The following is a 13144-nucleotide window of genomic DNA, read 5'->3' as shown; positions in this document are numbered from 1 at the left end:
CCAATTATTACTTAAAAAGTAGTCATAAGGGAGGAAGTATTGAAAGGAAATGCATTCATTTATATTGTAACCCTTGTGGTTAACCTACAGAAGGATTTTGAAATGAAACAGGTAGTGAATAAACATCCCCCTATTCTTTTACAGAGTTAAGTAAACATAAAAATTCTAAAAATAGGTGAACATTTTTCATTCTCTCTACTAAATAATTCGCAAATTTAAAGTACTTCTTTACCACTATTTGTTAAATCTTAATCTTAAATCTTAAAAAAAACGACATCTCCAACAGATCTACTCTCCAACAGGTGTGCTGTGTCCATATTGACCAAACTTTTCTTTATTTGGGGTAACTATTCTCAGAATCTGAAACTGAGATAGAGTCAACACTTTTCAGGCAAAAATTTGGACAGCAAAGCTGGAAGACTTTATATGTTAAGGTTTGTAGGCTGAAAGAGGAGAAAAAGAAAATGTCATCAAACTGTCAGGAACTTGTTTTTTAAGCTACGAATGTAATAGTAAACTTCGTTAAGTCAATGCTTATGATTATATTGAGTTCTTGTTTCAATCCATTTGGCTTGATGTCAGATGTATCAGATGTACCTAAAATCACCCCCACAGGACACATGCTCCTCTTTGCTGCACTCTGGTTTTGCTCTCTGTTTTAGTATGCAGTTTTCTAGGCAGGGGCCTGTGAAGAGTCCCTGTTCTTTAAGCCGTTGCTCCAGAAGCTCTGACCTTTGTGGTAAGCGGTGAGTAGCACTGTGGTTCATAGAGCTGGTACTGATTGCAGAACAGAAGCTAATACAATATTGTAAATAACAGCAACACCTTGCCAGAGGTAGACAGGTTTGTCATTGAAAAAGTAGGACAAGATAGGACGTGAATGAAGGATTTATTTGTATCTTACAGAGGCAAGGTTGCAGGGAGAGGTGGTGTCTTCACCCTCCCAGGCAATGAAGATTTTCAGGGAAACTGTGAGGAATGACTTGCAGACCTGATAGTTTATCGTTCTTATTTTTCTAATTATCTGGATTACCTTAAAAAAAGATAATGTTTCTCTCTACACAAGTTGTGTATCTTTTATCTTTACACTGTCGTGTTTGTAACACTACTGCCATTACATAGAAGATTAAATATCTAGCCAAAACTTCCTTAGCAGAAAGGTATTCACTCAGACTGTTGAATGCATTATAACTGTATCCTATCTAGGAATATTTGAAGCAGGGGGTTATAAGAAGGCAGACACTCTGATGATTGTTATTGACAGTATGATACAACATCCTGACAAATCTCCTGCTAAGTGGAGTCAGTTCTGCTGCTACACCTATTATCTTAAGACATACCAGGACAGAACTGGGACTGCCTTCAGCTACATATATGTGATATGCATCTTAAATTACAGGATCAGCTCCTGTGCAATGAGCAGTAATAGAGCAAACATATTACTTGTGAAGCAAACTTAGAGGGTATTTGTAACATCGCTTAAATATGACTTGTAGTCCCTGACAGATACCAGCTGCCAAGGGGCTATAAGTGAAACATCAGTGTGCTTTTCAGGTTATAATGAAATTAGATAAAGCAGTGGTCCTGCATTTTCTTCTGTCAGTATCTTGTGATCATTGCTATATGAATGATACAACACCAGAGAATCCTTGAACACAGTCTATTAAAAGTGACATTTGCTAGATGCAAGAGTGTGTGAAAGGTATGTGTGTTTTCTGTTTTGTGTTTCTGTTTCTATAGGCTTGCGCTCCTTTGTATCATTGGAGAACCCTTAAAGACAGCCCTGAGAAGGACCCTGTTGGCACCTGCTATGTAGCAATTCAGAACTTCAGTGCCTATGCTGAATATTCACCTTGTCGCAATAGTGAGTATTAATATGAACAGTTCTGTGTTGAAGGAATCGATTTTGCACTCAATGTTTTCATTCTTTCAGTCTTCACACAATTTCGTTTTGGCTGAATGAAGGATACTATACGTTATGGCATTGAATGAGGGTGTAAAGAAAAATCAATATTAAACTATATGCCTGCAATTGGATGCTTTATTGTATAATTAATTGAAAGAGGAGAAACTAAGTAAATTAAGTGTGTGCAGTTATAGTAATGAGCTATAATTGGTTCAATTTTTATGGCTTTAATATGTAGCAAACAGATCTAGATAAGAACCAGATGGCATATTAAACCAATTATTTGTACTTACACCAAGTATAAATGTCTCATCACAAGATCACAATTTGAAGATCAGACCCTGCATAGAAACACACAAGCCTGTATCACCACTCATGCCAGCATCATCCCCAAGAGCTCATTTGTGAAGAACTTTCAGCCCAGAAGAAAGCCATGCACATTAGCACTGCTGTTCCACACTCTTCTCTGTGCTGTTCTGAAGGTGTAGTAGCGACCTCAGGGCCTTGCTTCTTGGGGAATAGAGATAAACCACATGTATATTTAGAACCAGGTTCAGCTACCTAGAGGTCTACAGAAAATACCACAGATTAGATTATTATAGGGCATTCATCTTGCTCAGCATTCTATGCCTGTTGTAGTAGGGCTCTAAATGCAGTTGTGTTGTGTCTTCCTTTTAAAGCCTCATCCTTGTCCCTGCATGGACAGGTACAGAAAGAAGCTGAATCTGTAAGAAATGGTGACCTTAAGATCTGTTTTATTTACTTACTGATGTCTCTCTGGGCAAAGGCTTACATCATTTGAAAAGAGAGTTCAAGTGGCCATTCCTACTGTCAGTTTCCTAATCCTGCAGTCTTCTGGCTCTCTGGCACACATAGAATTGCCATAAGATGCATGCCCAACACACTTTGCACAATTATATAAGGATTCGGAGAATAGAAATAAAAGTAGTCAGAAACAGGAAGGTTGGTTTTCCCTGTACCCATCCTGACCCTTCCACTGTGTCAACGTTTTTTGAGAATGTTTTAGTAAACACTTATTTTTGTATTTATAACAGATCAGACTGTGGTGAGCATTCTACAGTCTTGTTGAGTTTTTTGCTTTTTTATCTCCAGCTAAATTAAAACTGAATCCCTGATAGTTGTTTCAAGGGTCCTTTCTTGGCAGTAAGAGGAGAAAGTCCCAAGTAGGAGGTCCTATTTTTCAAAATCTTCACAAGGGACTGCATGTTCAGGGTCCTGTAGAATGTTTTGATTTGCTGTTCTTCTTCTAAAAAAGAATACATATTTTCACATATATTGGCAGTTTTGCTTTTCATAGCCTTATAGCTCCAGGGGTGTCTGTGTTATCTTCCACATGCACTGTGAAATGAATAAAATGCTTCTACCTTCATAATTGCAGGCAATGCAGATCCTGAAGGACAAGGCTTTTGTCAAGCAGGTTTCAGCTTAGATTTTTACAAGGTGAGATTCTGCTTCTGAAGTATTTTGACCGAATTTCATTGTGATATATCCCCATGGTTCAAGTGCTGTCTCTGTGATCATGAGTTTATCCCCATGCTGTTGCGTGCGGAAAGTTTTTTGAAGTTGTTGCAAGTTCTTTCCTCCTTTTCAAGCTTCAAACTTTCATTAATAAAAAGAAATACTCAATCAGCACCTGTTCATCTCTTTGCAGCATTCCAATCTGACTCAGTCTATCTTAACAGATAATTAGGCAAAAACTTCTGTGTGCTTCTATCTTATTCTGTCCCACTTAAAATGCTTTACTTGACTTTCAGGAAGCAGTGGGGCAGGTACCAACTAGTTTTAAAAAGTTAAAATAGCCTTTATAAGGGTACTTTTGGTGGCGGACTAGTCATTGGGTAAAACCATTGTCATGTGCGGGTGAAAGTACTTAACGCAAAGAACTAGATTTTCTTAAATGCCAAGAGGGTCCCGAAACAATGTTACAGGACAAAGGATAAACTTTGCACGGTTGTTATTATCTGTGCCGTTTTTACAGCACCAGGACCTCAGGTAACTTTGACCATTGCCATTGTTTTGAGCATTCTGCAGCTGCATTATGTAATTCTCTATAAAACTTTACTATTGTTTCGTTGAACATGAGCACCCTCTTTTCTGTTAACTTTGTTTTGTTACGAATAAGTGGCAATTTTTGATGTGTTAGGTTAGAGGCAAAATAAATGGCTTTCATTCAAGTGAAGATATTTAGGGTGATTTCAACTTCTTTTAACTGTCGATTTTCCTGGACATCCACGCACCTACATCCTTTCCTTGAACATGGCTATTCTCCATTATCATGATTCTGATATTATTTTGGTCATTTACATTGTTTTTTCCCATGCATGCTGAATTTTGTTGTCTTCTTTTCCTGTGTAATTTTATTTAATTCTGCTTTTTGTAGAATGGAGACCTGATAGTAGGCGGGCCTGGTAGTTTTTATTGGCAAGGTATGTTCATCTGGCTGGTTAACTGGATCTAAGAAGTGAAGCAGAAAGTATCACTGTTCTAGATTTCCACTGTTTTGTCAGTTTAAGATAACAAGTGTCTGATCTTATTTTCAACAAATGTAAATCAAAATAATTGCTTAACAAGCAACTGAGCATAAAAATAAGCCATGAAAATCCAGGATGTAGGTTGTCTAGGAAGTTAAACAAATACAAATAACTGTTTTTATGTTGGCATTTTGTATATTTGTCATTTAATTAATAAGTTGAATTTTTCCATAGAAATACTGCAGGTTTAAAAATTGCTAATATTTGTACAGCAAATGTACAGTTTTAAAAGTTTTTGTTACTGTTTGTTTCTGAACACCAACTTTTATAGCTATCTGCATGTATTTTAAGTTCATTTGTGGCATCACTGTAGGTTCCAAGATGTAGTTTCTCACACAGATAAACCCTGAAGTGGTTTCAGTAAAGGGTTAAGAGGTTATTTTTGTTTTAACTTGTTCTTACATGTATTATAGAGCTGATTCCCAGCCTCTGCCTACCAGCTTGCCCACTGTCAGCCTCTTTGATGTGTGTTTTTTCATTGCTTTTAAAGGAGAAGGTCTAATTGATTGTGATTGTAGCGAATTCACAGCTTTGAATTCTCCATTGAGAAATTGTTTTAATTGATCTACTACGTTTATACGGTGCAGTGACTTTAGTTTGAATTAGCACATTGAAATGGGTCTGGAGATGTTTTGGTAATGGTTCAATAGAGATTCAGTGCCTTGTTGTATTGATTTATGTGTACTCTTGAGACTTTCAGGGTAGTAATGGAGAAAGCTTGAGAGAAGTTATCTACTCTTTGCATCTGTGCTGTGTTAGTGTCCTTTCTGCTCTGTTTTGGTGTTCTGCTAGCCCTGTTTATAGAATCTGGCCCTCTTTTAGGTGCCTTTCATTTATGAAGCTGTTTGAATCCAGGTCAGGTAATCACTGCAAGTATTGCGGACATCATTGCAAATTATTCCTTCAAGGATATTCTGAGGAAACTGGCACGAGAGAAGCAAACAGGAGTGGCACCACCCTCATATGATGACAATTACATGGGTAAGCTGAATTCCATATGAGTTAACAATATGTTCTAAAAGCATGAGTCTTATATAAACATGAAAACAAGCCCTACATTACTATTGTCCCAATTGTGAGAGGATTTGAACATGTTTTGCCTTAAGCACAACAGCAAATCGGTAGTTTGCTGGTTACTTCAGTGAGATTATTAACATTCTTGAAATGATGTGCAGCAATAGGGTTTGAAGGTTGAGATCTTAAATGGCTTGTTAGGGTTCTTATTATTTGATTTTAAATAATTAAAGCAGAAGTACAAAATTTTCCCATTTATGGATTTTTTCATTGCAAGATGATGGATTGAACTTAATGTAATTAAAAGACAATTTCAGTTTTTATTAGATAAATTCAAATTCAGTTCTGTGGTGTTTTGTACAGTACTACACAAATACCAATTTATTCTCACTGTTATTTAAAAGATACAATTGAAGTAAGCAATAACAAAAGTCAATTTGAAGATATTATGTAATTAATAGAAAAAAGGCTCCTTATCTACTTTTAATTAGTACAGATCTCTAAGAATTTTCATGATACTCATGTCTCTGCATGTAAGGCAGGTTTTTCTTCACATAGTTATAGAAAAGATTCAGTGGAATTTGAAAGCTAAGACATGTCCTTGCACTGTTGTCCATAGATCTGAAATTAAAGTCCCTGACACAATCCAAAAGTCTTTTTTACTGTTGCAATAGTAGCTATCTCACAGGTTTACTAAAGCTCCAAGAGGTGCTTTACTGCATCTTTGGCAATCTGTTTTCCATATAAAGCTCAACCAGGACACACACATTACAGTACAATAATGAAGACCTAAATTGTATTCATAACTATTAGGGCAAAACACCATAGTACCTGCTGTTTTTTTCAGATAAATTAGTAAGTATTAATGATTTAGAAGCTCATTTTTGGAGAGGAAGGATCAATTTCTTATACATTCAGATCTACCATTAATTTAGTCATAATAATGTGATAAACAATTTTCCTTTTTCCACACAGTTTTAGCATACCAATGTTAGAAGACTTGCATTCAGAGAATCCATTGAAAAGACAAATCTGATGGTTCTTGCATATTTTTTGAAAGAAATTGTTTATCAAGTTTTATTGTTGTTTGTTTGGTTTGTTTGTTTTAATCTGTAATTAATTGTTTAAACAGGATACTCAGTGACTGCTGGGGAATTTACTGGGGATTCTGAACAAGGTAAGAACCTATGTACTTGAATGAAAACCATATGGCCGTGCACTTACTAAATTCTTCATTTTGGGTCTCTGCACAGGAACATACCTATTATACATTTGAAACACTGGTGAGACTTAAGCTATCTATACTCAGTATTCTCAATTATTTCCTTAGACAGTGTAACATAACAGAATTAAACACAAAAGTCGGAATTCCTTAAGGGATGGCTTTCTTGGGGGGCTGAAGAGCTCTGTGGTCCAGACTCACAAAGCCAATAGAGACATAGTACATTTCCACAAGTAAACCCAGTTCTCCAGAACTGCTGCTGCTTAATCCCTCTGAAGTTAAAGTTGCCTGTCCTGCATTATGAAGAGTTCAAAAAATAAATAAAAAACCACACAGTTTTGAGCCAAACACTGTGATGTGTAAAAAGAGGTACAGCCGGTATGGGAAGGCTACATTTTTTGCTTCTTTTTTAGTGCATACTCAAGGTTTTATAATGAGTGATCTTTGAATCAGTATGTCATGTGAATGACTGGCACAAAAATATTGCATAGTTAGCTGAATTGAGATTCATCCTGTGTCATGTTCAGGCCTTCATTAGTACTTCCATTTCCTCTTGACCAAACACATTCAATCAGAGGGGAATATATGATCTCAGTGAGGAACAGAGGAAGGCTAGGTCACTACAAGCAGGTGGCTGAGGTGCTCTGTTATCTGAAGTTCCTGCTGCTGTCTACTGATGTGGATATCCTAATGAGGGAAAGTTTAGACTGTAAGACTGCAGGCTGGGACTTAGCTTTTTCCTTCTTTTTTTTTTTTACTCATTTGTTCTACTAGTTGTTTAAGATTTCACCATTGGGCAAAATTACTCCTAGAAGGCAGCTAGGTCTAATGTTTGGTGTTCTTACTCAGTAGATCCCTCCAACACCACTCACAGAAATTTTCTTGTAATGCAGACTGTGCAGAACTTGTCAAGGATTTACATGGCATCAAGTGAAATAATGGATGAGACAAATTGTTGGAAGGCACAAAGAAAAGAAGTATTTGTAAGAACAGTTCTATTTAGCTTCTGTGCTCTAGTATGCGATGCCATAACTAATTCTGGCTCCATCAATCCACAGCTGTCAGGTAGCAAGCTGAATTGTACCAAGAACTTTATTATACTGTGCTATGCTAAGCAATGCTAAACAGAAAGAGATCCATGGATCGATGTATTCAAAAGTCAGAGTGTAACGTTTTGTGCAGGTAAATGCACTGAATGAATGCTATAGTCTTATGAAATAATGGCTTGAAGTAATTTACAGGTCTTTCTGATACAGGTGACAAATCAAAATCCTAAGGGCTTTGACATATATATATCAAGGAAGGTTTAAGTGGCAGGGCATACATGTTGCATGCACCACTCAGATTGCAAAGCCAGTTAACTGTTGATCATTTATCCTTTCAGAGCTGGTTGCTGGAGTCCCAAGGGGAGCACAGAACTTCGGCTATGTATGTACCTTCATTTTATAATTTTTATAATGAGAACTTCATTAAGCTATTTGTAAGGTTAAACGCTCCATTATATTTTCTGTCTCTTTCATACAAAACTTTCAAATCAGAGAAAACTGCCACTGACTTTCACCCTCAGGCTATCTGGGTGGGTTGAAATGCCTTACTGGTTTGGGTTTTGAATAGTAAGCACTTAGTCCCTTCTGACGTCTGTTTTCAATAGGCAGTCACAATTACAATTACATGCTCTGAGTCTGCCTAGTATCCCTGTACCCACCGTGTTATCAGACCTAAGCTCACTCATAGGTTAGCATATTTTTGTGCAGTGCTGTGTCCATGGTGCAGAGGAGTCCAAGTTCAGATTATTCATACCCAGTGTTTACTTTCAGTGCTGTAAGTGTGTACACTGAAATCCAGATGTAAAGAGCCATGATATGCAGTTAGAAGTGAGGGAGAAAACAATATACATTTGTGGATACAGCTTATAATTTGTAGGAAAAACATTCCACAACTAACCTGACTGGGAAAAGAGATCCCAGCCACAGACACATTCACTAGTTTTGTGGACCCCAAATTCCTTGTGTCTCTGGAACTCATTTTTAAAATTTTTTAGGAAAAAGGTGTGTATGTATATATATATATATGTATGTATATACTTCTTTATGTTTTAAGTTCATGTTTTCATGCCTAGTCACTGATTAGCTGATAGTCTGTGATTTGCTGCTGTTCAGTGTCCAGCAAGGAAGGGAAATACTTTTCCTTATTTTTTTATGGGGAACCTGAGAGTCATGAAATCTTAGCAATTTGGTCAAGATCATACAGGAAAACTGTGGTGAGACAGAAAAATAATTGTTTTTTTCGTGGCCACTTAGACGATCTTTCAGTGTGTGGACCATTCTTTTGCAGTGATGTCATGCTGTAGCATCTGCGTGTGTGCTTGAAACTTTCCTTATTGTTCTGTTACCAGGTCTCAATTATTAATTCTTCTGACTTGACCTTTATCCAGAATTTCACTGGTGAACAGGTAATGTCAAGCAACTATGTGATGAAATATTGTATCTCTAGAGCATGTCGTTTCATTAACATAGTTTCAAGAATACATAAAATATTCTTTTGTATTGATGACCATAAAAAAAAAGAGGATTATCAGTAAAAAACCTTTACACTTGATATCAGATATGAAAGCCTATCTGTTGTTCTTTATTTTCAGATGGCGTCTTATTTTGGGTACACAGTTGCAGTATCTGATGTTAACAATGATGGGTAGGTTACCACATGTATTCGGCTCCACTGAACACTAATAGAAGCAATGCCTGATACTTATTTATAAATGTAGGTTTTCAGGTGCTTCATACCTCAAAATGCTTTTCTTGGCTCTCTGCTTTTCTAATTTTAATTGTTCACGTAGGCTTATCTTTGTGCAGTCACAGTGGCATGAGTATTTGCAGGCCTAGTTTGGATGAGTTTATGTTCCCAAATATTTATTGAAAGCAGTGTTTCAGAGGAGTGTCCAGAGTCCTAGAAAAGAGATCTAGGTAGAAAAACAGTGAATAAACAGCACTAGCTACCACTGGGATGAGATAGGTGAAAGTCAGAAGTTAATTCTCGCATTCTCACATACAGGTAAGTCTTCTCATCCATAGCTTCACTTCTCAATTTTAACAGCCTTCCAATGTCATCAGCTCTTCTTTCTTCATTCCAGCACCTGCTGGTTGGCCATCCATTTTTATCACCCAAGGGCCAACAAGTGTCTATGTCCAATAGTTGTGGCAGGCATTGTGTGTGTCAGAGGGAGAATGATGCTCCGCTCCCAGGGTCATGATGCTTGGGGATCATATCCCTAAGATACTTGGGGGTTTCAGGCTCTGTTGAACAAAACTTTCAAGTCATGTAAAGTCTGATTAAATATTTTAGGAGAAGAGGACTTTAGTCAGAGAATATTGATAGTAGCTATCTAGCAAGGACATAAAAATCCCTGAATCTCGCAGCCTTGGAAGTCTGCACAAAGATGAGCCAGGATGATATTTAGAGATGCAGTGTACTCTTCCTTATTGCAAAATGTCTCAGATATGTCTACTTTGTATTTTTTTCTTGTAATCATTTCTTATTAGGTGCTTAAACATAGTGCATTAAATAGTCATTGCTTCTTATTAGTGACTAGTGACCCTTTAAAGACTGAGGAATACAAGAGAAGAGAAAAGTAACAAGGTGGTAAAGTGTTAATGCAGTTACAAAACAAAAGAACAACAACAAAACAGAAGCTTCAACAGTTTCCATGGTGGGTTCATAGTACTCAAATCTTTCCAAGTTTCTGAGATCAGATTTTGGCATAGTATCACAGCTTTTGAAAATTTCTGGTTTTATGATAAACAGAATCAGAATTAATTTAGTCCTACTGATGTATTACAAATGTGAAAGGGTGGAGGAATATTAATCTAAGGTGTAATAGACACTCATTAGACTTTCAGGGAACTTATTATTTAACTTCTCACTGAACCAAACTATTTCCTGTGCAGGTTATTTCCTGTTAACCATAGGGTTACTTGGCAGGTCTCATATTTTCTGTGTACCTCTAAAACCACTGTTTATGTCAATAATATAATCAAAGTGCTGTTGAGGCCTGTGTGGTCTCCCAGTCTATATCTTAAAAGAAATCTAAAGACTCTTCCTGAGATCCAAACATCCCACAGAAAACAAAACACAAAAAGCTCTACTTGATAAACATGTCTGATTAGATATGTAGTCTGTCTTTGCTGGTTTGCATATATAGTCAATAGAAATATTTATCTGAAAGGAAGAGTGAAAGGGAGGAAAAAAGCAAGAGGGAAATTAACACTTCAGACTTGCTTAGGCATTTTATTCAGATAAAGATAAGGAGGTGGTGATGTCCTTATCAGTATGAGAAACCTGATTAAGTTATTTGCTGAAAAAATTAATACACGATTATTAGGAATGGTGCTTTGCTATAATAAGACTCATGATACGGCTCAAAGATTAGGCTTATCTTAGGAAAAAAGCTCTGTAGACCTAGCCCAGCAGTTCTGTGGGTATTACAAAGTGACTCGTGCAGTTTTATCTGTACCACATCAGGATTGTAGGCAGAACAGGGAAATCGAGGGTATGGTTTGAACTACCCTTTAGTTGCCCATTGCTAATAATAAGAAATCCACAATGAAACTTAACAAATCAAGCTTTGCCATCAACTTACAGGCTACATTCCTAGTAAAGAGAGAAAAAGAGAACACTTTCAATTTAGGCTGGAAACAGTCCGGTAAAAGTAGTGAAATAAACTGTTTACTGGGTTTTTTATTTGGCCTTTTTCAAAGCTTTCCATAGTCATACTTTGACCTCTTGACATTTCCCATATTCCTGCTTTTTATTAGTCTGCAGGATACAAAGGAATGGCACACAGTCTCAGCAGGTGGTCAGCTTTGTGCTTTTTAACGATTTTTTTTTTAATCAGAAGGGAAGTAATACTGACTGGCTACTTTTCTGTGTTGGAGAAAAAATTAATATATCATTTATGTTAACTCTAGCATCTTAGTGCAGTAATGAAATCTAATGAACCAGTTCAAAGTACTGCTGCAAATTGAACTGCATTTCATGGTTTAATATTACTGTCCACGGGCTTTTGCTTTTATTTACTCCTACGGCTTTTTAGAAGCAATCACATCGAACTGAATTTGACTCAGAATTCTCAATTTTGTAAATACAAACTCCTACAATTTAAAAGACCAATTGAAATATCCTCCATCACCAACAAAAATGCATAATACTAATCACATAGGTACTTAGAACCCAACAAGTACACACCCCTCCCATGCCCCCTTCACTGCTTGTTACCTAAATAATCAAATTGTAGAAGCTGGGAGGCAAAACTGAGTATAAAGTATGGTAAACAGCAATTGTTTGCTTATTTTACCCACTTGAAGAGGAACCAGAAAAAAGTAAATGAGGATCAGAGAGAGTTGGGTAGCTAACAAATCCTTCCTTTCTAGCTATAGTACACTGCTGTGACAGCACAAAATCCCCAAACTCTAATCCCTAACTTCTAGATTTGCCTAAGGGAGAGCTCCCTCTTGCAGAGGACTTGCTGAAGCAGTGTGCTTTAACCTACAGAGCTCAGCTCTGAAAGAGAAGGGGAAAAATTTCAGAGGGTGAGGAAAGGAAGGCCTTGGTGGGGGCTGTATATGTGAAGACCTGGAGGGAAGGCAAACTAAGTGCTGTGAGTGTTCCAGGTGGCTCTGCTGCCCGTAACCAGTTTAGAAATAGGTCAGTGTATTAGATGACTGCCTTTCTTCCACCTGTTCCTCAGCACATCAGAAGATGAGCCATCTTAGCTACTGGATTCTGGTCCCTGCTCCCTGGACTGTTGATGCATTTTACACAGTTATTGTCATTTATTTTAGCAAAGTTGAAATTTTACGAGAAAAATAACCCAGCACTGTGCACTTCTAGCTGAGATGCTATGCTCTCTGTTGAGCAAGCTCCAGCTCCTGTCTGCTTGCTTTCTGTCTCACCTGGTCAATCTTGTGTTCTAGGTTAAGCTTCTGCTTAGAGAATTTTAGTACACGATAGATAGTCTGCCTCTCTCTTTTCACCATTTTAGGCACTCTGGATATTGCTCTATGGACCAGGGTTTTAAAGGTATCTGGGTATCTCTTTAATTTACATCAATATACTGGGAGCTTTCTGACTCTCAGTGATTTGGTTCCTTATCCCCTCTAAAGATATCTTCCTTCAGTCTTAAAATTGCTCATTTGTGAAACATTCAAGGGAGCCAAGCTCATCTTTTATTTCATGGTTTCTACAGCACTTAACTCTATGGGGTCCCAATGTACTAGGAGTATCTGGACTGTGAGGTACTAAAATAGTAATTAATGATAGTGCCACTGTGTAATGCTTTTAGTACATGGCATATGTAAAATAACTTTTTTTTAAAAGAGCATTCATAATTTGTTTTCATTGTTGCTTTTGTTTCATGGCAACCATTTCAGCTGATATTCTGTCCTAACCACAAAC

General features: G+C 37.1%; 1 protein-coding gene and 1 long non-coding RNA gene across 3 annotated transcripts in view; one reads left to right on the top strand and one right to left on the bottom strand.

Annotated features, from left to right (window-relative positions):
• ITGA8 (integrin subunit alpha 8) overlaps positions 1 to 13144 on the top strand; it is a 113528-nt gene that overhangs the window by 12663 nt on the left and 87721 nt on the right. Inside the window, exons 4-11 of the mRNA XM_048306799.1 lie at positions 1741 to 1864; positions 3306 to 3367; positions 4308 to 4353; positions 5314 to 5439; positions 6605 to 6649; positions 8079 to 8122; positions 9090 to 9146; positions 9333 to 9385. Of these exons, the coding sequence (XP_048162756.1) occupies positions 1741 to 1864; positions 3306 to 3367; positions 4308 to 4353; positions 5314 to 5439; positions 6605 to 6649; positions 8079 to 8122; positions 9090 to 9146; positions 9333 to 9385 (557 nt within the window). The remainder of the gene's footprint in view (positions 1 to 1740; positions 1865 to 3305; positions 3368 to 4307; positions 4354 to 5313; positions 5440 to 6604; positions 6650 to 8078; positions 8123 to 9089; positions 9147 to 9332; positions 9386 to 13144) is intronic.
• Positions 1 to 13144, bottom strand: part of LOC125327373 — a 31389-nt gene that overhangs the window by 11359 nt on the left and 6886 nt on the right. For both annotated transcript variants that reach the window (XR_007204189.1, XR_007204188.1), the window contains exon 2: positions 2200 to 2247. This is a non-coding gene — a long non-coding RNA (uncharacterized LOC125327373). The remainder of the gene's footprint in view (positions 1 to 2199; positions 2248 to 13144) is intronic.

The sequence above is a fragment of the Corvus hawaiiensis genome, chromosome 1 (assembly GCF_020740725.1).
Source record: "Corvus hawaiiensis isolate bCorHaw1 chromosome 1, bCorHaw1.pri.cur, whole genome shotgun sequence".
NCBI lineage: Eukaryota > Metazoa > Chordata > Aves > Passeriformes > Corvidae > Corvus > Corvus hawaiiensis.
Note: the sequence above shows the minus strand (reverse complement) of the source record. Positions and strands in the feature narration are given on the sequence as shown.